This window comes from Idiotropiscis lumnitzeri, chromosome 13 (genome assembly GCF_059441095.1).
Source record: "Idiotropiscis lumnitzeri isolate Australia: NSW breed Sydney's pygmy pipehorse chromosome 13, RoL_Ilum_1.0, whole genome shotgun sequence".
NCBI lineage: Eukaryota > Metazoa > Chordata > Actinopteri > Syngnathiformes > Syngnathidae > Idiotropiscis > Idiotropiscis lumnitzeri.
The window spans coordinates 9,013,322-9,037,501 of NC_142403.1; the positions used below are offsets into that span (position 1 = coordinate 9,013,322).

General features: G+C 40.0%; 3 protein-coding genes across 8 annotated transcripts in view; 1 reads left to right on the forward strand and 2 right to left on the reverse strand.

The window, feature by feature from the left end:
• Nucleotides 1-178: 178 nt before the first annotated feature.
• Nucleotides 179-16,851, reverse strand: kif14 (kinesin family member 14). The gene is made up of 29 exons (XM_088314004.1): nucleotides 15,670-16,851; nucleotides 14,890-15,144; nucleotides 14,697-14,784; nucleotides 14,028-14,126; nucleotides 13,840-13,892; nucleotides 13,694-13,724; nucleotides 12,686-12,793; nucleotides 12,416-12,532; nucleotides 12,052-12,170; nucleotides 11,640-11,812; nucleotides 10,789-10,936; nucleotides 10,359-10,422; nucleotides 10,099-10,283; nucleotides 8,271-8,373; nucleotides 7,971-8,128; nucleotides 7,461-7,608; nucleotides 7,088-7,234; nucleotides 6,669-6,801; nucleotides 6,371-6,464; nucleotides 6,150-6,291; nucleotides 5,881-5,984; nucleotides 4,809-4,909; nucleotides 4,324-4,554; nucleotides 3,761-3,948; nucleotides 3,175-3,327; nucleotides 2,307-2,429; nucleotides 2,013-2,087; nucleotides 1,021-1,171; nucleotides 179-875 (listed from the first exon to the last, which is right to left on the reverse strand). The coding sequence occupies exons 1-29, from the start codon at nucleotides 16,683-16,685 to the stop codon at nucleotides 514-516; spliced, it is 4,869 nt and encodes a 1,622-aa protein (XP_088170130.1). The 5' UTR covers nucleotides 16,686-16,851; the 3' UTR covers nucleotides 179-513.
• A 435-nt stretch (nucleotides 16,852-17,286) lies between these two features.
• On the reverse strand, nucleotides 17,287-21,770 carry ddx59 (DEAD (Asp-Glu-Ala-Asp) box polypeptide 59). Its single transcript, XM_088312260.1, has 8 exons — nucleotides 21,583-21,770; nucleotides 20,588-21,431; nucleotides 19,826-20,008; nucleotides 19,635-19,724; nucleotides 19,298-19,549; nucleotides 18,455-18,607; nucleotides 17,891-18,019; nucleotides 17,287-17,813 (listed from the first exon to the last, which is right to left on the reverse strand). Exons 2-8 carry the CDS (start codon nucleotides 21,413-21,415, stop codon nucleotides 17,553-17,555), a joined length of 1,896 nt encoding a protein of 631 aa, XP_088168386.1. The 5' UTR covers nucleotides 21,416-21,431; nucleotides 21,583-21,770; the 3' UTR covers nucleotides 17,287-17,552.
• A 1,384-nt stretch (nucleotides 21,771-23,154) lies between these two features.
• Nucleotides 23,155-24,180, forward strand: part of camsap2a (calmodulin regulated spectrin-associated protein family, member 2a) — a 33,107-nt gene continuing 32,081 nt past the window's right edge. For all 6 annotated transcript variants that reach the window (XM_088312832.1, XM_088312835.1, XM_088312834.1 and 3 more), the window contains exon 1: nucleotides 23,155-23,729. In XM_088312832.1, coding sequence (XP_088168958.1) covers nucleotides 23,591-23,729 — 139 coding nt within the window. In that variant the 5' untranslated portion in view covers nucleotides 23,155-23,590. The remainder of the gene's footprint in view (nucleotides 23,730-24,180) is intronic.

Sequence of the window (24,180 nt, forward strand, 5' to 3'; positions counted from 1 at the left end):
TGCACACTTGTGATAAAGTGCGGGACTAAAACAGTTGGCCAAATATTAAACCAATACAACGACTTGATCCGAATTTTGAAACCGATCGCATACAAAATGCACGCTTAGCACCGCAACCCATATAATAAACTTTAATTGGATTAGTAACGGACTGAAACGTTACATGGAAGTAATAGTCTCATTTTAATGAGTTTATTATTTGTCACAAGAGTCTCAACTTCAATTTCAAGAAAGGTCCTCAAATAATAACCACGAACCAGAAGTTATTTTTTCATTATATCCAAAGTATTACAAACAATCCATGCATGTTTAAAAATACAGAAAAAAATATATATGAAACATTTTAAAACATTGAGGACAAAAAAAACATTGTGAGTGCAAATACATTTTTGTGCTGACTTTAGCAACACAAGCAGTGGTAGCTGACTGTGTTGCCAAATTCATAATGCTGAAATATTACAAAAAAATAAAGCTGCTTATTTATACTGTATTATTGTACATAGCAACAGGTAATTACACCCAACGTGGGCTACCGTTGGCCACAACACCCGCAGGGAGGGAATATACAAGCTTATTAATGCCTCGACTTCTGTCGGCACAGCGGGAGGTTCCACATTCCCTCGGATGATCTTTGCTTTCTTCTGACATGTCGGCGTTCCTGCTCTCCACAGCTTCCGGCTGATCCCAGGGCAAAGTCAGAGACTGCAGGGCACAGTGCAGCTCATCTTGTGCAGCCATCAGAGTTTGGCCAGAGGGAGAATGCAGAGAAAGTCCAACAGCTCCCTTGGAGTGACCGCTGATAATCTCATCAACAGTATTGGCAGAAGAAGAGATGAGCTCTCTACAGCTGCTGAGCGTAGAGTGTCTGTCTTTACCTGGGGAATGATTGCAAGCGGTTAAGATGGGGAAAGTCTCTACAACAATCAGCAACACCGTGAAATTGAATCAGCCTTTGATTCCAAGTCCAAAAAGTTTCAGGGCTTTTTCATATGCACATGTGGCATGCATTAGAAACCTCACCTTTCAGGGTGTTAGACAAAGAGCAGTGTAGCTGCTTGATGGCTTGGTTCAACTTGAACAATGTGGCTGCTGTAGCCCTCAAAGTCTGCAATTTGGAAACTGAAGCCTCTTCCTCTCTTTCCTCTGAATCTTGTGGGTCATTTTCATAATCCTGTTTAACACCGCAGACATACACACCCCACACAATATACATTTTTTTATATGACAGTGACTGTGGGCATTAACCTAAAAGACTTATACTTCCATAGACAGAACACTGAATTATATTTCCTGGCAAATTAATCTGAGGAACTTAATTTGACATTACATCTTCTCACACTATATACACAGAAAGTGGTGTTCAAATTGGGTTAAAGTCAATTTCGGGGGTGGGGGGTGGGGTTCAAAAGCTATGGAATTTCTTTCCCCCGACACTGAAATTGTGGGGGGGAGTTGTTGGGCGGGGGCGTTTGATGTTGATGCGTCGAAACGGAGTTGCTGGTGGTCCGTCGTGCGTCAAATCATAGTTGGCGACAAGTGATGGTTAGCCAGTGACCGTGATGGCCTGGAACAGCCCAGATATACACTGGCCGTTTGGGAAAATTGACAAATTTCCCTGAAATTCCCGATGGGCACCACACTCCTGTAGTGGACCAGAGCATACTTGAGGTTCAGCACTCGAGGTGTTACCTATTCGTAATTGAAACTTTTTTTTTTCACTTTTTCTTGTGGGAGGGAAGGGGGGAAATCCCCTTTTTTCCACAGAAAATGCTTATTAATTAATTAATAATAATTAATCGTAATTTATTTCAATAATTGTTCTGGTTTGTTGTTTGGAGCATTTTTTTTTAACCCAAAAAAATAAAACAGTCCCCATCCCAGGTCCACTTCATACTGCACCAGCACGTCATTTAGGCCAGAATAGAGCATGCTTTTCTAATTAAAGTTGAAGAAACAAACGACAACTCACAATTGTCAACACATTAGCCTAGTTGAGTTGAGTTCAAACTCACCGTGATGCGACAATGGATATAGTTCTGCATGGAGCGAGCAAGATCAAGTGTCTTGGACTTGAGGCCCTGCAGAACCTGGAAATAGAAATTAATGACAGACTTCGCAGGGTAGTGAATTACGTTAAAAAGGTGCAAATCAAATCACAACTGCTGTCATTTCTAAAGAGCATGAGTTTTTGTTTTGTTCGTTCCCCCCCCCCCCAAGCTAACCAAAAATGGAAGTTTAAAATGGTAAACAATTCTGAGAAACAAAAGAGGTTGGTGACGCAACCCAAAAAACGTTCTTGATCTTACTGGATTCCTTGGTTGAACAAACTGAGCCTCTCTCAGTATTTCTTTGGTGGTGATGAGGCTTTCTTTTAAAGCGGAGTGGACACCTTGATGTGTTCCCTTCAGCAGATGTGTGAGAAATGATGCCTGAAAAATATGGCAATGTTTTAATGATGTTTATAAGTACAGTATTACCATGAAATAATATTTTAGAAAAATGTCAATCTGAAAAGCAGAGACCACTCCCAAACCAATGCAGAAAAAGAAGCCAAATTTAGATCAGCACCAGATATGTACATTTTCACCATTTTAGATTTAAAAGTTGCAATTTTAAAAACAGAAAAATACTTTACAAAGGCAAGATTTGAAAATGACTAACAGCCCACAAGATTTGTGGATATTTATTATTATTTTTTTTTTGCATGGCCAGCAAATCCCCTATGCCTCATAAAATATAAATTGAAATAATCACATTTATCTGATCTCTTTACTAACCGAACTTTGACAGCTAAGAAAATCTTACTTTTCTTTGAATTTTTTTCTGATAGTAAACAAATAAGATGCTGTCAAAGTCATGAATGAAGAACCACATGCATGTGTAATAATTAAAATCTGACGGAAGACATCTAGGTAAGAGCACTCCCGTGACCCTCATGAGGAGAAGCGTGTCAGAAAATGGATGGATTTAGTTTGTGTACACACTGAAATTTTAACTAGATACATGGCATTATAATACAATAACATCACACGCTCCGATATTTTTTTTTTCTTATCTCTGAGCTCCATACAACTAATATTCTATTCCTAGGTATTGTTGTATCTGGGCTTAATTACGGCAAATCCCAGAGCCAGACAGAGGCAGATGCTACTGTGGTATTAATGGTGGTGTTACCTTGCCTGTGGCCTGCATACCCAGCTCCATAACACTAAGTGGCATGCCTGACAACACCGCCAGGTGGCTAAGTGCAAGCAATGCTGCACCCAGGCACCGACCACTCTTCTTTCGTGCTTCGTCCACCATTGATGTGATCTCCGATTCGCAGCCCTAGTAGGGAGATTTTCATTTTCAGTAAGCCCAAAATAACAGGTGGAATTTGAATTGATTTAGCAGCGAATCAATGCAAGCACGCGAACAAATTCTGCAGGGCTCTGTAAATAAATGAAAACATGTATGAAAAACTTGGACTTAGAAGAAATTTGTGTTTAGGTACCAAGGCTTATAAGGAATTTAGATTCATTTTCCATATATTCATGTTCTGTTTGAGGCTCAAGGTTGACAATTCCCTCTGCTTAGTCATTTCCATAGACGCAGCTCAAACAGCTCAGAGCCAAGACCAGTCAATCAATGATTTGAATTTTTATTAACTACCTTTCACCAAAATCAAAAAATATTTGCCAGCTAAGATGTTTCCACACTCAATTAATTGATATAAAATATAATTGCAACAAGAATGAAGAGGGAATTAATTTATATTCACTTGAATTAGCAGCTGCAGAAATCCTCCCATCTTCTTGAGTTGGCTCTTAAGTTCCTCAGCAAGTGTGTAGAGTGGACCAGAGGAAGCTTTCACACTAGCCAACCACTGTGTGATGACAAACACTACGCTCTCTGTAGCTGCAGTGGCCCTGATCAGCTGAGTCTGAGCCGACAAGTTGCACACAAACACTGAAGGAGAGGTGAGGATGGGGGGGGGGGGGGGGGGGGGATATGAAACAATTAGAAATGCCAGGCAGTTATCCTGACGTGACATTTCCTTCCTGACCGGTGCAGTTGATTACTTTTGTTAACGCCATTTTACTTCGCTATCGACAGACTTTTGTTGTTTTGTCTGCTTTCTTCAAGATTCTAAGTGAGTGAAATGCATTTCAGAATTATAGGGCAGGATGGATTACAGGACAAACATTCACTTGACGCCTACAAAATTGGTTTTGTGTGCATTTAGATGTTAACAAATGCCACCATTCCTCATTTAGAGGGAATTTTGTTTTCTTTTGTTTAGAGCTAAAACATGTTTGATGTGAACATACATGAGTGACTCACCATTCTCTTGGCTGTCATCATCTAAACTGTCATAAACTTCAGATATAGTCTGGATCGCTGTGTATACACAGTGTAGATCTGAAGCCAACCTATCAGCCAAGCTTTCTTCAGCGGCTCCAAAGCCACGTAGACGGGCCATTGACTGGCCCACCAGCTCCTTGCAGATACCCGCCATTGACGATTCGGTGGTGCTGGAACGTGTGGAGGGCGGTGTGGCAACACCCATTAACCCTGGGACAGACACAGTGATCACTTGGGGTGTGAATAGATGACTTCACCAGAGTATTTTTTCTATGTCATTAAAAACTCAATTTGTCACATACTCCTCCAGGAATCCATTTTTTATTTCAAGTGGCAACACCCTTGCATTGCATGTTTCCGTTTAAAAAAATTAAGCACAATCTTCCCAGGGAACTGACTGGTGTGCCTTATGCATTTAAATTATGAAAAAAAAAAAAAAAGGCATGATGAATTATCAGACTTACCATCAGAGTGGGAGGAGCCCTTCAGAAGGCTCTGAATGGGATGGACACGGATCTCATAAAGACGACCTGAGATTCTCTTGCCCTTTAATAAACTCCTGCTCCTAAAAGTAAAACCAAGGTAACATAGGCGCATGTAATTTGATTACGCACATGACACGATTAGGAACATTGGTAATGAGAGAAAAATCAAACCAGTTGCACAAAAATAGAAGGAAAACGATGTATATTTAAAAAGTGAGATGGAATTAACGACCGCAGACCCCAAGATGTTTCAATTGCCTTCCAACTTGAGGAGCAGTTATGACAGCTGAGCAAAGTGACAAGAATAATAAACACACAGGAAGGTTAGAAGTTCCGCGTGTCTGGATGACACATACAATTCCCTTCGAACATACTGGAACAGAAAGGTCAGTTTCTTCATTTTTGCTGCAGGCACCAAAAGGTATTTCAAATATAATAAAGTGAGACTCAATATACACTTTGCAGTTGCAAATCCTTTTCTTATAATATTTTCTGCTTTCACATGTCGCATCATCATTGAAGATTAGTGAACGCTGACCAGAAGAACCCACACCAGCCCATTACCTCGACTATGTTTCATAGAAAAGCTTATATAAAAGTTCTATCTTTCTCTAAATGAAAGGAAAGCTTATCGTGTTTTATCAGTCCAAAAACATTGTCCCAAAATTATTGAGATTTGTCATCATATTCCAGCCTGGCCTAGCAAATGTTGTGGTTTGAATCTTCCAGTGCAGTCTCTATAAATTTCTTTCATGAAAGGGATTGTGATACCTTCTCACAGTCTTCTACAGATTATTGCTTACTATTGCGCCTAATTTCAGGCAGCCTCCCGTTCTAAAACCTCTGATATCATGTAAACGGTTATTTGAACAGCATTAAACTAATTGTGTCATACGTCATTTATGCCTCAATCTGAGCCAAATCTGAAACCCCGAACTATTTTAACCATCTATGAAATAGGACACACCATAGCAAAAAAAAAAAAAAAATATATATATATATATATATAAGAAACAGAAATAGAAGAAAAGAGACGTGAGTTGAATATTACCTTCGACGTGACAGGGTGGAAGACGAAGCAGAGGAAGACGATATATCTTGCTCCCACTCATCATCAGGGGCATAGAATACGTCATCTTTACAAGCTGGGTCCCCCTACACAGAGGAAAAAACAGAACTATTGCAGAGACACCCAGCCAAAGAACTGACAAACATATTATCAACACGTGGTAAACATTAGGTTTTAGCGTACAACTGGATTGGAACTTCTTCATATATTGTTAGAATTTAGACACGTTATCATGAAAGAGTAAAACTAACCTGTTCCATTTCTCTCATGGCAACCATATTATTTTGAAACTTGTCCAGACTCCAGAAAGTAGAGATGCCCAGCTTTGTGTTTTGGACCCGCACTTGCAACACATCCCCTTGGCCTGGGTAATCATTGTCGCAGCTCTCATGTCTACAAGCGCAGCGATGCCAAAATGTATGAGACTGCCACAAATAAACAAGTTTTTTGGTTCTCAAGTGATATGGTATACCTGCTGAAGATGGTGTTTTTCTTCAAATTAGCACTGATCTTATTCGCTTCCTCAACCATCAAAGAGAGTTTCATAGCATCCCAGCGTGGAGACGCTGCAATAAAATACATGACACACTGTAATTCTGTAAAACAGTGGATGTGTGTATTTTGTAATATATGATGTAGTTTGTATCAGATTCTATAGAGGACATGTACATGATGGTTCTGGGGCAAAAGAATGACTCCCACCACTCGATCCTAAACTAAGCTTGCTCGTGAAGGTGGGCAGTTCCAACTGATTCTCAAAAATGACTCACCATCTCTTGGAGTGTGGATTAATCTCATAGCCTGTTTCCTCTGCATTTCTTCAAGCTCTTTGCTGAGCTTTCGCTTCTCCACTTCCAATGCCTCAACAATCCTCGCTTGACACACATTGTGTTCCTCCATCACCTTAAGTAAATAATGCTAATCAATATGTAAAATTGTTGGCGTCTCAATTACGCTTAAGTGACTGAAAGAGGACCACGACATTTTTTTTTACTTGGATCTCACACATTTGGTCCAAATAACCCGTTTTTAACCTTAGGACAAAGCCTCTCATGCCATTGTGATTTAAAAAGAGCCCACAATGATCTGTGAAAGAGTATTTTTCCACATTTGGATGGCGCGAAATCTGCACTGCGCAATACAAGCCAGCTTTCCACATTCATGTAAAAGTGTAAGTCTAAACCCTGACCTGGGCCTCCATGTGGAGACGGAGGCGTTTCTTCTGGGAGTCCACCTCCTGCTCCAACTCCATATTGGCCGTCTTCAGCTCTTGCATCTGGCTGGCTACCCTTTGCTGGTCGAGGTCCTGGAGACGCTTACGCTCATTTTCCTCGTTCTGAATGAATGACATTTTTTGTATTACTCAGGACCAGTGGAATAGGCAGAGCAAGCATATTGTTCTTTCAGCTCTGTCAAAATGACAAGCAGTCCTAAATGAAGAGTGCGTGGGGGTGGTTCAAAAATCAGTAAGATCTCACTTATTGCAACTACAAAACAGATAATCAACAGGAAAGTGTAAATGACTTTTCCTCTTTTGAGCTACAGATAAAATGTTCCTGTACCAGCACTTTTTCCATAGCTCTTATCCTGTCCTCATAGAGGGCTTTCTGATCGGACAACTCTTTTTGGGCAACCTCTTTGGCCATCTGGATTCCCTGCATCATTTCCTTCTTGGCCTTCACCTGAGCCTCTTCAATTTCTGCCTCCAGCCTGGGAAACAAAAATTTGACTTTGAAGGTAATTCCTGTCAAATACTGATATTTCAATCTAGAAAAACAGAAAGTGTATTAAAATAAATGTATATCCAGTGGACCCTTGCATACTCGCGCTTCGGCATCCAGAGGATCATCTAATAGCAGATTTATTATTTTTGGGTGTGGGGGACATCCCCCATTTTTCATGGAAAACATATTGGCAGTTTATCCCCCTTTTTTCCAGAACTTTTGGGGTTATTTTTTTTTTCTTCAAGGTATTTATGATGGGCATCAATTGAATGCAGGTCCATCCCAATCACTATTCCCTGCGAATAGCATGGGTCCACTGTATAGTTGCTTTGGGCCATTTTCACTTACTTAGCTCTCTGACACGCGAGCAGCTCATTTTTGGCAAATTCAAAGTCTTTATGGCCATCGCCCGCACCGGTCCAACATGATACTCGCTTTCCACTCTGCACCTCTGTTGGATGGTTGAAACGCAAGTAATGATCCCCACCTAAAATCACCCTGTCTCCCTGAAAATAGAAATTAAGAAATAGACAAAGTATTCATAACATTGGGAAATTAATTCAGATTATAAAGTGTTTTCTCAACTTTTGCTCATGAGAAAAATCACACTCATTTTTAAATGAAATGCGAGCTATTTTGCAAACTTACGTGGTGCAATACTGTTGATGCTGATATTAAGTTTCCATTCACAAAGGTCTTGGCATTTTCCATGGGAGTGATGCTGACGGTACCGTGAGTGTTGGTTATAATACTGAAAAAAGAAATCAACCCATTACTTTTTACAGCATGGATCAGATAAATCAGATTTCTTCACATTTCGCAATACTGTGTTTCCTTTTTCTTAATTTTTATGTTTAATTTTCTGCATGGTTCACGCCCGCTTTAAAAAAAACGCATTAAAAAAAAAAGATTTTTTTTCTTCTGACAACAAACAGCGTTTATTTCTGGTGTCCTATCACTGACTTCTCTGAACCTCTGAAAAGGCAGAACACTTTTTTTTTTTTAATTACTTGAAACTAAAATTTCAATGAGAAAGAATGTGAGACACTGTGTGTGGAGCAAACCGGCAAAAACAAAGACGGTCAGAAACTTAAAGACAAGCATTTGAACAACTGACTGATCCCCTACCACTCCAAAACCTGAGAGCAATGTTCCCTCTAAGCTGCGCGCGTGAGAAATTGCGCACTGCTCTCACGCTCTGAGCCGACATGGCAACGCCTGCGCGCACTACGCACACACATTACATTTCTATACTCATTCTTTCTTTTCCACTCCACTTGAATCTACAAACAGGCCACCACACCCATTCCCACTTTGCTTACAATTTCAGTTGTGCGACAGAGGGCACACACTCAGTTCTTCTATTATGGTTTGAAGCAAACGCATACATTCACACGCAGCACAGAAGACACACAGACTGCTCTATTCAGGAAGTCCAAATATGGGCGAAGGTTACGAGACCCATAAATGAGGCTCATTCGCATGTTACAGAGGTCATGTGACTAGAATTTTTTGTTTTATTAGATGAAATTATTTCATTTATTTATGAGTGGATAATGTGGGACCATATTGATACAGATTGTAATGATACTTGATTAATTATGCTTAAAATAACCTGTTTTAAAATGTAATAATAAAGAAACGCCTAGGGCTGATTTTATAATATAATAACAGAAAAAAAAAAATATATATATATATATACATATATATACATATATATATTTATATATATATACATATAAATATATACATATATATACACATATATACATACATATATATACACACATATATATACACACACATATATATACATATGTATGTATATATACATCCATATGTATGTATATATACATACATATACACATGCATATATACATATATACACATATATATATGCATATATACACATATATATATACATATATACACATACATATATACATATACACACATACATACATATATGTTCAATATATATATATATATATCACAAACCTGTAATTATTTGTTCTATTTTGATATGTAGGTAGTTTGAATATTCTTTTAACATATCTACATCGAGTAACTTGTTATCATCTCGGGTTTTGGTCAGGTGTGATACTGGCTTCGCCGCCGTGTGCATATCTACTATTGGTCACCTAGGTCCAATGGATGCTCAGAGAGTTTGTGTGAATGCTCAGACACATTGAAAATTAGAGGGAACATTGCCTGAGAGTCCTCAGATCCATACCTGGAGCAGTTGTGGCCGCAAGCAATCGCTAAGCCTTGGCCTTGGCGCTACTCTCTAATCAGTGTTATCATACTTTAATTACCAGTATACATTTTATTTACTATGGTTGGGGTCATTAGTCTAGATTTGTAGTGCCTCAAAATTAGATATAGTTTGGTCACCTAATTCAGCTAATCAACAGGAACTTATCTTAGGTTGGTGTACGTAATGTTGTGGCTGATGATCATTTGCGTTCATTCTCACCAGTGCTGGTCAGCAATCAGGGCTCCAGTCAGCTGGATGTCATGTGTGCAGTCAGACTTGAGTTTGCCAACTGTCGTTCGACCTTCTTTGATCATGTAGAGAAGCATCTCAGATAGCTGAGGGTCCTCATTCAAGTTAACCAGATTGGGGAGACGGTTATCCACTTTAAATGTCACTCCTGATTTCTGCAAGCAAGCAGAGCAAAAGATCCATGACACTTCAGTTAGGGCCAGTGAACTTTCTTTTCGGGGGCAACATACCTGCAACTCTTTTGTTTCTTCACGTTTGCGTATTTCAGCTTGCTCGAGTTTCTCTCTCCATTCCCTATAGTTTTTTTTTTTTAAATAAGAAAAGAAATGTTAAATAGTGTCTCCTATATACCCCAAATTACCAAAAGTTTCCCTTCGTTACAAACGTTAAAAATTATTTTTTTGGGGTGGGGGCTGAAAAAGGTAAATAGTGGATGTGTCCCTTTACTGAGGACGAAAAAAATGTGACCAATATCACTATTTCTTTTAATCGTTGCAACACATTTTTCAAAACCAAGACATTTGACATGAAGCATTACATTTTTAAATAAACGTGGATATTTCAGTATGACACTTTGTAACTTTAATTTTTTTGTTATGTTGCATCAGTGAATAAAATAATGAAATTAATAGTCATTGGGGTTATTGCAGTAAGGCTGACCTGTTGGCCTCGACCATCTCTCGCTCTTGCTGACAGAGTTTGCTCTTCAGAGCAGTGATCTCTTGCTGGAAAAGCCTGACCCGCTCCGGTTCAATACCACGGGTGCTCGCTTGGGCCGCTCGCAGCTTCTCTACCTCCGCCTTCAACTCTGAGCAGCATGACAAAGTATTATGAAAATGTATTCTTGTCTATATGAAATCGTAAAAATACTCAACAAGTAACTCCAGATAAAGTTTAGCTCATCAAAATAACATAATGGACCTAACATTGACCCAAATTGTAACCTCAGAGTCACATCCACTTTGAGTTTCAGTCTGTGTCAGGGGACGTGAGCGAAATCCACTGCATTAGCTCTCCTTCGTGCTAAAAATGTCAAACGGGAGCCTGATGATCTAATGAAAAATAATACTTGCATGACAGTTATCCGCCATGTGCAGCTGACAGTGCATAAATATGGCCCGCAGGCAAGGTCAGGGCCCGGCCCTTAATTGAAGTGGGTAGGGCATAAGCTGGTGATGGATAGATGGGCAGACAGGAGGGCATGGGGGAGATCAAGAGCAAGACATAAACAGGAAAGTAAAGATTCTCTTATCAAGAAAGGGAATGAGAAGAACATACAGAGGCAGAGACGGCCAAAATGTAGCGGAGGATGTTAGGTTTGGGAAGAAACAAAAACAAAGTACGGTACATCAGACGATAAACATTGTTTTCCCTGAGTAGTCAACACAGATCACACAACTGGTCAGCCACACAAACGACATGTCGAAAGCAATCCATTCACTCAAATCACAGTAGCCCAGAGGTCCTCTAATTAAAGTTAGGTTCCAAATTGTATCAAGAGTATATCTGACCTCGGATGAGCTTTGCACTCGTGTCCTCATTGACCTTGGCCACGTTTATGATCGTGCGGGCCTGTTGGGCGTAGCGCAGTGTGCTTAAGCTCTCCTCCACGTTGCTTGCTGCTGGACTCAGTGTGGCAATCATGGCCGTCTTGGAGTTGCCACCGAGACTCTCCTTAAGCAGCCTGATGAAACAAAACATGGAGCATGTCACTGATGCTGAACGAGAGGAGCTGGGTCAAAACCTCTGCTCTAGTTCATCCTACTGTGTTTGATTGGGTAGAGGTTTCAAGTTGCGTTTTTCCAAATGTATGGGTCTAGTTCAAAGCCTGATTCTTTAAGTATGAGGATGTATTTTTGGATCTGCCATGAATTTTTGAATAGAATCAAACATAAATACAATTTCAACAATAAGTTCTCTCACCATGTGAGGACAGACTCCCTGTAGGGTATAAAGACCTTCTTCTTAGTTAATGCTTGATCAGCTAGTGCAGAGATGACTTTTCCAAGTGTCAGCAGAGATTTGTTTATGCTCGCACCCTCCTGAAAGGATGCAGAAAACGGTCCTCATTAATATGGCGGAAAGCAATTATCCAATTATCCATAGTGTAGTGTAAGAATGTGTGTATGTGTGTGTATATATATCAAGCACTCTATTATCATGTGTGTATAAAATTGTAAACAAGGCACCACTGATTAGTCTAAAATATACACATTACTCTTGTCAGTGATTTAAAAAAAATGCTAATCCTGATATTGATATTGGGAGCGTAAATGTACGATTGTACCCTGAGTCTATCTCCACTTGTCTGTGCGGCTTTAGACCGTTCACTGCCTGCCAAGTCCACCAGGTTGATCTTACTGGTGATGTTGTGGTCATGTTCTTCTCCCTCCACCAACTCGGTCTGGGAATCAGCACATTTATTACGATGCACAGTCATATTTACGGAATGTACTCTATATTCCCCCACCACAAAAAATATATATAAATCATATAATCACACATTTGTTTTCAGAAGCTACATATGCATTCAAATTATGAGGACGCAGTACTGCACCTTAGTCTGAGTCATAACAAGGGTAAAGACGGAATGAGATCTGGAGCTTTTATCGTTCATCCCAGTCGAGGCTGTTGCTCTCTGCTTATTTCCCAGTTCAAACCATCCCTAGAAAAAAATGATACAGTCACCAACATCACTGAATGAGCAGCCAAGTTCTGGTTACTGGCGCCAGTGTTTCCCAACCTTTAATGAGCCAAGGAACATACTTTACATTAGGAAAATTGCACTTCACAACGCTGTACAAAAAGTAGATGTATTGAAAAAAATGATCTTAACTCAGATTAGTCACAAATTAAAATCCTTATTTCTGTCTGATGAATGTCAACAGATGAATAAATAATTGTATATTCTGCCATCTAGTGGAGGAACAGAGATATTTCAAGTCACGGGTGATCTGCAGCTTTTCCGAGCTTGGGCACATATATACAACCATTCCAATGCACAGTTACACTTAAAGAAAATTTAGCGCAGCCCATATTTTTGGAGCAATTAAGTAAAACCGGTAAAATGATTGGGAATCACTGGTCCGCAAGACACTGTGAACACACATTGGATGCGTCCGCGATGTCTCAACAACTGTTTTCCCGTACATCATCAGCCTGACACATGACTAGGATCCAAGCCCTCCCAGGGGTCAACAATCTTTTTGAATCGGATCTTGTTCTTGGGGGCTGATTACTTATCTATCTAATAGCTTGATACATACTTTTGTAATGTGCTCAAATTAACCTTACTTATGTGTTATTATCAACAATGAATGATATTTATCAATGTTAAGACACTCATTATGTTAATGATCTCTCATAATAATTAATTATTCAAACAAGGTAGGAAACAAACATCAATATACAACACTTCCACAACAATCCTCAGAAAACATATCGCATTACCTTGTGTGATACTTTTACAGGCCCTCGGGGTGCCCTGGTGCCTGCAATGTTGGTGACCACTAATCTAGACTATATTTACGTATATTCCAAAACCTATAAAAATGGTTGAACTTACCTGAATGTCATTGTAAGATTCCACAACATTGCTGTGAAGAAACAACACAAATATTTCTGCAATCAGCATGGGACAACAAGACATTCGAAACATAAGACCAATAAAAAAAAAAGAATAATATAGATTTTTTTAAAAAGTGTTCTTACGCAGACAGCTCTTCAACATAGGGTCCATGAATTGGATGCTCCCTCACCCTCAGCTGAAATAACAAAAGCAAATTTATTGGAAAAATATAAAAAGGCAACATCAATGACCGCAACCATGCTAAAGAGTTTTACCAAAGGCCGGAAACATTTTTCTCAAGGTTTAACAATATAAACGGCTGACTACTTACGGGCATCCTCCTCTGGTTTGGATCATCTCTGGCCACAAGCAGGTCATGGATTCTCTCATTGTAGACTTCAAAGTAGCTCATCTCGACATGACATTTGACCTGGGAAGCCACAACCAAAGTTATCAAATATTTTGCCCATCATCTCATGCTGAGTAATGGTAAACAAATCAGCGTCAGACACTGATGGATTGAACGAATTGTCTTTTTCCTTCTTTCTAACCAGACGAGGCAGACGACCGCCCCACATTGAGTCTTGGGTCTGCTCACGGTTTCTTCCCAAGACTAAGTTTTTCCTTGCTCATGTGAGGTTCAGTTGGGAGTCAGTTTGTCTTTTAAGAAATGAGGAGTCTGGTTTTGACCGTCTCCATGTGTTAAATGCTCAGAGCCTTCATTTCAATTTTATTGAATTATTAAATTATTCTCTTCTCTGGCATTACGTGTGTACAGGTCTAATTTTTACTCCATTATATCGGATCATATTATTTTTTTGCAGAAACCTTTAACTTTTCATCAACATGAATTACAATTTAAACTTTGAGACTAGTAAATTTAAGTGTACATAATGAAGTGGTTGGTGAATCATGTATCTCACTTGCGGTTGATTCAATGTGCAACTGCAAGTTTTGTTATAGCCAATCAACATGGATATATGCTAGCACATAAATGTACCTGTTCATTTTCCATAGAGGAAAGCCTAAAAAAAAGTTCCTGGCAAAACCGAGGGATGACTCCAGCCTCCTCTCCAAAGCCCATCATCCTGCCAAACAAACATTTCAAATAAAACACAGATCAGTTACAGTTACTCAGAGTAAGGAAACTGAAAAGACGAATGGAAATAAATTAAGTCTGGAAAAATACCCACGTATATGATTTTCCGGATCCAGTTTGGCCATAAGCAAAGAGGCAGGTGTTAAATCCATCAAAAGCGCAGAGCAGCAGAGGTTTTGCCAGAGTCTCGTACACCATCTGCTGGCTGGCGAAGGAGCAATCACTCGAATCCACAGAGCACAGGGAGAAGTCATAGGTGAAAGAATAACTCTGTTTTGAGTCTGGATGCTGCACAACTGTCTCCTGGCCATTCATGAAGATCACCTGTGATGCCTTTTCTGCCTTTTCCCTAGAAGGGCAAGAAACGCATGTTGGTTTTTCAGCTAGCACAGTTTCAAGTAAAGACACATTGAGCACTTTTCAAACCAGGTGATGTAAATTTTAATATCTTTTTTGCATTGAATAATTTGAGAAATTGCATTCAGGTACACCATTTCTCAGGTCAAATTCAAGCATTTTTCGATCATTCTACAAGAAAGGATGGTATGATGCTACGAATATACAAAATGCATTGCTAAAACATTTTTTGTGGTCAATTAACTTTGTTTTCGCCTCTGTAAAAGTGCTACTGTCATTTAGAAAAGGAGGAGTTTGTTAACGAGTTTGCTGAGTGGGGGTATATTTCCACACTTTAATAGAGCATGGGCTAAGGAGAACACAGAAAAGCATCCAACGTGGTGCACATCATGACAAATGCTTCATCAATAACAATAATTTTGTCATTGTTACGACACAAATATTAAACGAATTTCATATGAGTGTTGTAGCATGAAGGCTAATTTTAAAAGGCAGTTTTCTTGATGCAAACACAAACCTGGCATTAAAAGGGCGAACACGCACTGCGACAGTGACTGCACTGTTCTCCATCTTCAAGTCTTGTGTCTTGGAGGTCTCACTGGAACGCGGCAAGGACTGTTTAGGCGCTGTGGTTGTTGGCATCTTGGTGTTTTCTGCCCTTATGCATGAGCTTGTAGCTGTAGCCCTCACTTGTGATGCTGTGGTTGCTTTAACCACACCAGTCTTACTTGTTCGAGGAATTGGGACTGGTTTGGTGTCCTCTGACTGCTTGGTCACTTTGGATTTTGAACGGTCTAAATGTCCTGATTTGACCTGCACTGTTTTGGGAGTTTCTTTTAGAGTCAGTTTCTCGAAGACGTCTCTCCGTGCGGCGATTTTGACAAACGGTGTCCTTTTAGTAGGTGTTTTGAACGTCTGGGATTGCTCATCAGACGGCCTACCTTTGGAGGATAGTGACTGGGACGAGGAGGACGGCGCCAGCTTCCCTTGCGTTTCCACGTGATTTGCTGCTTCACGTCCTTTACTCGCAGACTCTCTCAAGCTAATAGAGTGGTAAAAAGTGGGAGTCCGACCATTGGATTCCTTAAGGATTTTAGGCGTTGCATGTGAACTCACACTGCTGACCACACGCGGAACCGTAGCACTGTTATCCATGCACGGCGTCTTAGGCCTCCGGTGCAAGGTCATTCTTTTCTCCGGAGCTGTTGTGCCATTATTTTGGCTGCGCTCCACCATCGTGTCCTCCGCACTATCAGCTCCGGTCTTTCGCCGTGACCTTCTTTGAAGCGTGAGCCGGCCGCGGTAGGGTGTCAGTCCGCTTTTTGGCAGCGCAGAGATGACATACGTCCGGTTTAAGGTGCTGCTTTTATCGCTGTCCTCACGCGCAGGGTCTCCAGGTGGTGGTTCACACTTAGCGAGAGTTTTGACTGTCTTTCTCTCGGCCAAGCACTCTCTGCCTTGGGTCCTGGTTGTCGACATTAGGTGGTCGTAGTAAGCTGTGTGCTTTTTAGCCTGTACGCTGAATAACGACATTTTTGGCAACTGTTAAGAACGAAGTAAAGCCCGTAGTTTGCCTAAGACGATTTAAAAACGCAAGCTTCCAAATAACACGTCGTGGTGTACTTCTAAAAGTCACGGGAAACCATTTCAGAAAAGATGTCAAGTCGTCCGCTGTATAACAGCTATTGTGTTCTTGTTTACTGCGTTGGTTGTCGTTTCCGCATTGGACCGCCTCAATTTCAAATCAAAGCCGCGCGCGGCTTCTGATTGGCTCGTTGAATACTTTGACGTCATGTTCACTTTTTGTAATGTAGGTACCACAAGCCGACACTAGGTGGAAGCACCTTACCGCCTGTCAAAGCAAAATTGTCCGGCTACTCAACGATTACTGACAAAACAGGCATCATCCCAGATATTAATTCAATTCATTAATTTTTTTAATTACTTTTTTTTATTATCTGTAATTACTCTGGTACTAGTCACCATCTGAAACATATTTCATTTTAAATATGCATATAACAATATCAAATATTAGTGGGAAAACTACGCAGCAGAAAAAATACATATTATTGCTTAGCGTCTGTGCTTTTTTCCCAATAAACTGAACTGTTAGAAACTATCCCAAAAACAGCACTATGTGGATGAGGCAAGTTTATTGTGTATTAATTTAGCAAGGGAATCACTATGTGATAAATACATAATACATAACAGAAAAAAACTTAGAAAAAAAAAAGAAGAAAGAAAGACAGAAAACAGCACTTTCGCCCACCGGACTCTTTATCTGTATATACCAATGATATCAATACCAGAGCTGAATGCAAAAAAATGCTTTACATACAACACCTCTGCCAACATTTCAATGAGCACTTACTCAGCAGATTGGGGCCATTATTTGTGTGATTATTTTTTCCGTCTGTCATGTTTCTTGATAATATCGATGAGGTTATTTTTGTTCACCAGTGTGTCGCCAGGCCCAAACTTGGCTTGTTGTTTTTCTCTCCTCTGTTGATCATGGAGGTGAGGTGAGTTGAGGAGCTGTGGGGGAAGGATGGTTCCTGTTGGTTTGACCCTATTCACCACCCCCAGGAACAGACGTTTGTTGTTGTTGTTGAGAAATGTGATGGCAGTTCCCCTGTGACCCAGACGGCCCGCTCTTCCCACCTAAACAGAAAGAAAAATGTGTCTTTATGTTTAATGGATTACAAATCAGGCAACAATATATGTTTCAAACCACTAACCTGGTGGACATATTCATCCATGGTGTTTGGCATATCAAAGTTAACAACCACTTTGACATTAGCCAAGTCCAGTCCTCTGCCAAGCACACCTGTACTGATCACCACCTCAAAATCCCCATCCAGAAGCCCCTGAAAATACAGATTAATATAAGAAGCGCTCTTACACATTAAACCAGTAACAATGCAATATCTGTATTATACATCAGTTTGTCTTTAGCTTAGCAAAAACAGACAACAGCAAGCCACTTGGTGAAATGAGTCTGCGTGGATGAAAGATGCACAATGCACTCACTGCCCTCCATAAAATCAATTGTGACAGCACTTGGTGTTTTCCAAAACGTTGCTGGCATATGGCAGAACACTCAAAAGTATATTCTTTGAATCTAAGCAACTCTACCAAATGGGAGAATGGAATGTAGCAATACATAACCGGAGAATTGGAAATATTAAATATTTCTATGGTATGTTTACCTAATTGTTAATCTATCTCAAAGGAGACCGAAACAAATAATCAAGGAGAACATGGCTGAATCGACTGCGTGTTCTGGGTGACACTGGCCTCACCTTGAGGATGCGATTACGTTCCAGCTGGCTCTTGTCAGAGTGGATTGCCACTGTATTGAGTCCCGTCACCTTGGCAACTGCTTCACAGAGCAGATCAGCACCAAGTTTGCAGTCTACAAACACTACCACTGGAGGTTTGTTCAACTTATTGTCCTGTAAAACCCATGAGAAAAATATAACAGAAATATACCGCATTGAAGAAAATAAATAGAAATGTCATACCAGCGCATGCTACGAACATGGATTTATTTATTATTGTTATCATAATTATTTTAGTTTTCTAAAGTGCTTTTTCTGTGCATTATAACAATTCTTTGATTGAGAAAAGATGTGTTGTGCGGTGTAATAATTGCATTGACATTTATACAGGGGAAAGTGAAATTTCATTCCACAGTTTTACCTATATCTGTACTTAAGTTGTAATGTAGTACTTTGAGAAGGTAAAACAAGTTGCAACACAGCAAAATATGTGTCACACATTTTCATATTACGGTCTAGCCAAGCTATTTCTAAAAATACAAAAAAGAAATAAAAAAGTAAACCGCTGGTACACTATGCTTATTAAATGGAATGGTCCAAGCATTACTGGGATTCCTGGAGTGCAGCCATAACTCTGGGCACACCCAATTTCTGCATACAGAGGCTGCAGCTGCAGCTATAAGCATTAATATCTGGACTGACCTACCTTTATGGAGGGTTAAACCTATTTTAGAGGAGTACTAATCATGTTCCCATATATCAACAATAAAATGAAGGGTAATGTAATTATTTACACTTTGTGCACTTTTTTTTCGTAATTATTATAAACCCACATATTCACAGCCAATTGCATGTAGAACCTACATTGAGAATTTCAAACAGCTTCTTCTTTTTTGAGGGTTCCTCAACCCACAGTAGGATCTGTCGGACGTTGGCGCAGGGCTGGTTTTTCTCTCCTACGGCAATACGGATTGGATCATGCACCAGTCGGCCCGCCAGCTCCTCTGTGCCTGTCGGGATGGTGGCTGATGCCAGAAGGGTTTGGTGATCTTCAGGCACATGCTCTAAAACTTCTAGTACCTGCTGCTGGAAGCCCATCTTTAGCATAGTGTCAACCTGCAGAATATGTTACAACATAATACGCTAACTGGCTTAGGTAGTCAGTTACTGTCTTAATTTAGAAAAAAAGTGTCAGTCATACCTCATCAACCACAACAATCTTCACTTTGTCCAGCTGTACAGCTTTCTGTTTCAAAATCTCGAGGAGTCGACCTGGTGTTGCGATGACAATCTACAAATGATCCATTTAGGAGAACACAATGAATACATTTTAATGTCCCATTTTTTTCTTTTGATGAAGATTGGAAAAAAAAAAGTTGATTGAATGAATACTTTAATGCTGCGCTTGAGGCGGTGGAGCTGAGGGGGGAGAGGCATGCCGCCCACCAGCAGGGCAGTTCTCATGTTCGGGAGGCCAATCACCACCTCTTTGGCCTGTCTCTCTATCTGTATTGCCAGTTCTCTGGTGGGGGTCAAGACTAGGGCCACGGGGTTGCCCACACTTTGAGTTTGTTCCTTAAAAAGAAGATACAGGATGCACATGTGCAACAATAATATGTATGGAATACATAAAGTAAACAGTGTAGTGAATACTATATATATATATATATATATATATATATATATATATATATATATATATATATATATATATATATATATATATATATATATATATATATATATATATATATATATATATATATATATATATATATATATATATATAAAATTTGTTTTTTTATAATTGAGAGTGTACAACTAGGGTTGCAGGTAACTAGGGCCTATCTCAGCTACCTTTGGGTGCGAGCAGGGTACACCTTAGACTGAGCACAATAGAGACAAAGTTCCAATCACACTTAGCTACGGTAGAGTTTTCAATTAACCTAACATGCGTTTGTATCTGGAGAAAACATAAAGAAGCAAGAGGAGACTTTGCAAACTCCACACAGAGATGAGCAGAATTGATTCCAACTCAGATGCCCTGACTATGAGACAGATATTCTAACAATTATTCCGTATGCTGTCAAGTGTACCCGGGATTTAATGCCAACATATAGAATGAAAACTGAATAAAACAATGATCTACTGTACCTTCATTGACCTTAGCACCACTGGCAGGAGAAAGGCTACTGTCTTCCCCGATCCTGTATCTGCACTTGTGATTACATCCCTGCCGGTGAGACCAACAGGCAGCATCTGCATCTGTACTGGTGTGGGTACGTCATAACCCGCCGACTTCAAGTTGGCATTAAGAGTAGCTGGGAAGCCACAGTGTTCAAATTCAATGATTGGCCTCCGCACATCTGTCCCCTGGGTTTCAATCCCCAGTTCTTTTTTAATATGCTGCACCTGCTCATCAGTTAGTCCTGAAATGAACAAATCCTCCTGATAGGAATAATTTGATTCAAATGTATTTACAGAAGCTATAGCAAGGTCAGCTTGAGAACTTTCTTTGTCTCCATTTACGTCCTTTTGATTAAACACTTCCACCCCAGTACCTAAGCCCATGTGGGCCAAGTGGCGGCCTTTGCATTCCAGACTGCAAACATCACTGTCAGTGCTGTCACAGATGTACTCTCCATAGCGTCCACACATCACACAGATGGGCTCTCCGGGCTCTGGCCATCTCTGATTCTTTTTGAATGATTTCACTGGTTCCTCTTCATCTTCATTACCACTTGAAGAACACTCCTGCAGCCCCTCTTCTTCTAATGGAATCTCAAGAACAGCGACAGGGTCTCTGACTGGTTTTGCTGTGGCATTTTCGACGTTGCAGTCTTCAAGCCCTTGGCGAACATGCGTCGTAGAACCGTCTTCATCATTGCTCTGATCTTGATCAGCGTGACCTTTTCTCTTCTTCAAAACTAGGTTAGCGTCGTCTGTTGCTCTCTTCACTTTAAGGGCTCTTGGCATAAACATTTTGCCGGCTAATAATCTGAGAACACAGAGAATACACAATTATGCTTTTTTTTCAGCGAAATTCAAATGTCAAACGTAACTTGCGGGCTTGTTATATTTGAGCACACGTTGGATCAGTTTACTTGAGAAACAGTTTCATAGTCTAGTAATATGAGATGATATCGTACGTATTAGTGCGGCTGCTGGAGTGGCCAAACGCGATAGGAAGTTAAAATAAATTTTGCGCAGAAAAAAAAACGTCCGAACTTGGAACATTCAGAAGCATCTCCAAATATATCCAGCCATTCATTATCTGACCCGCCTTATCCTCGACAGAATGAGTTAAGCTTCGTGCTTTTCAACACAAACACGTAAAGACGCAGAATAATGACGTAATGAACTTATTGCATCCTGGGAACTGTAGTCCATAAAGGGTATCCATTCCGCTTTAGGTTAAATTCAAGGAAGTTCTACCTCCGTGGAAAACAACAAAAACAACAAGTATATATATATATATATATATATATATATATATATATATATATATATATATATATATATATAGTACTTTCCATCCCATTATTAAGGTTTTCCTAAATGCAGGCAGTGTGCAGAAGGCAGTGGGAACTTGCCCTAATAAGGTTTGGTTTCATTGCAAACGACAGGGTACTGCTCTGCAATTAATATTTTGACAGGACAGGGCAGACTCAGACTATCAGACTTCAAGCTAGTGCTGTGCCACAAATCTTCAACTTCCCTGCTCATCTTCAAAGTGTATGTGTATCATTGGCCACAAGATATCAAGACGTTAAAAATTGATAAGTCAATATTTAGATATGTGATTTAATGGCCCACTTTCTGCATGTTTAGGAATACATAATGTGTTGAGTACTACATGAATAAACACGTGCAAAGAACACCAAGGGGTAGGGAACATTTACAATAAACAGAGACCTTTTGTCAAAACACATATAAAGCATGATGTTGCCTTATAAACCTGCTGATTAAGATCAATTTATTAAAGTAACACTGATTTGTGTTCTCTATTGTAGATTTGGAGAAGCTGTCATGTGATGTCTACCGGAAAGGATCAGAAATTTAAAAAATAAGTTCTTAGTAAGGAATTCAGAAAAGTACTTTTTGTTAAAATTACAAAGACATTGTCTGTAAAGGTCAAAATCAACCGTGAGTTTAGTTATTCTCCACCACTGACTCTCCGCTTTCCTGCACTTTAATTTCCAAGTCCTTACGGTCATAGTGCACCTCCAAGGGGTTTTAGGTCGACATGACATGATCCATCTATAATCTGTAACGCTTCTCCTCACAAGAGTCGCAGAGGTGCTGGAGCCTATCCCAGCTATCTTAGGGGTACACCCTCTGAACTGGTTGCCAGGCAATCGCAGAGCATATAATGATGAACAAACATCTGCACTTACACTCACACCTAGGAGCAATTTAGAGTGTCCCATCAACCTGCCATGCAAGTGCAACAAAATGTTGTATCTATCTAGCTGTTACAACTCATGCAAACTGGCCCAGATTTTATAGTGAGGACATTATTTAAGTGTTCATACTTTTTATGAAATCTTTCTTTGGTGGTGCCCCGCGAGATTCTTTTCTAATGTAAAATGGGACCCTTGGCTCAATTAACCTTGGGAGACACACGTTTAAAATACGCAGGAAAAAAAATCAAATTGGTCTGACTTTTCATGAAAGGACTCTGCGCGCATGCGCACTAAAGCAAATTTGGGTGCAGAGGTTGGTAGCAGCGTGGTTGGAGTGGTTCGCTGCTGCAGGGAGGGAAACAGCACCAGCGAGTTAAAGGCACGAATCAAACCGATTTTCTTGACTGGAACACATGCAGGCGAAAGAAAAAAATCCCATGGTTACAGATACTTCAAAGAATGGAAACCGTCACATTTCAGATCCTAATGAAGAACACGTCTCCCCGTGAAATTCAAGGAAAGCGACCCTGCTGCTTTGTGCGAAGAAGCCCGACTCATATGATGAATGGATGAACAACAAACGCCACGATTCATTGTGCCAACGAGACATATCTGAGCGACAACAACCCCTACAAAAACGTTGTTGGTTTTTCCCCATTTGACAGCTACTCGTTGTTTTCCATTGAATTTCATCGTAATGCTTTGACGCTGCTTTGCTGCGAAGGACTGAAGAAAACGACTGCGTGGAAATATGGGTGAAGTTCAGGACCAAAATAATGGCAAGAAGGTCTTCGTTTCTCCAGCTATCAAGTCTTTTGAACACTATGATTTCCCCCGTGCTAAAATATGTTGCAGTCTCTCCTGGCTTGTGTCCAAAGCATATGGCAGAGGTAGGTGTAGCTACCTGCATCTTTGTTTTTGTTGTACTCCTGCCCAGCCAAGCACCATTAATCTGTAATGTTAGTCGCGTGTTTATCATTAAATAACCAAGAATAAAAATACAATATATATAAAACTAATTTACATTACCTTGACGACGTAACCCTTATGTCCTCAGGTGCATCTTGTGGATCATTTTAAATAATATAGTGGGATGGAAAAAGACAACCTAATTTGTAAGATTAAATGCTTGCAATTCCCCAAGTGGTTTACTGCGATTGGTGTGTTTCAGTTTTACGTGATGGGAAATCAGTCTAATGGGTGTCAAGGAGTAACCTTGAAATCACTGCATCCATCTCATGCTCAAAACAGTAAAGATCATCATTATGTGGGACACCTCACTTGGTTAAAATAATAATGTTTATTACAGATGGTGATGCACAAATGACGGAATCTTTTGTA

What these genes read in the sequence shown, in the direction of transcription:
- ddx59 (XM_088312260.1), bottom strand. Translation starts at nt 21,415, where the DNA reads ATGTTTATGCCAAGAGCCCTTAAAGTGAAGAGAGCAACAGACGACGCT. An exon ending in AGATTGTTGTGGTTGATGAG is followed by an intron (nt 19,550 to 19,634) that starts GTATGACTGACA and finishes CATATTCTGCAG; the next exon opens with GTTGACACTATGCTAAAGAT. An exon ending in AACGTAATCGCATCCTCAAG is followed by an intron (nt 18,020 to 18,454) that starts GTGAGGCCAGTG and finishes CTGTATTTTCAG; the next exon opens with GGGCTTCTGGATGGGGATTT.
- kif14 (XM_088314004.1), bottom strand. Translation starts at nt 16,685, where the DNA reads ATGTCGTTATTCAGCGTACAGGCTAAAAAGCACACAGCTTACTACGAC. An exon ending in CATCAACAGTATTGCACCAC is followed by an intron (nt 8,129 to 8,270) that starts GTAAGTTTGCAA and finishes TTCTATTTTCAG; the next exon opens with GGAGACAGGGTGATTTTAGG. An exon ending in TTTGTCTAACACCCTGAAAG is followed by an intron (nt 876 to 1,020) that starts GTGAGGTTTCTA and finishes ATCATTCCCCAG; the next exon opens with GTAAAGACAGACACTCTACG.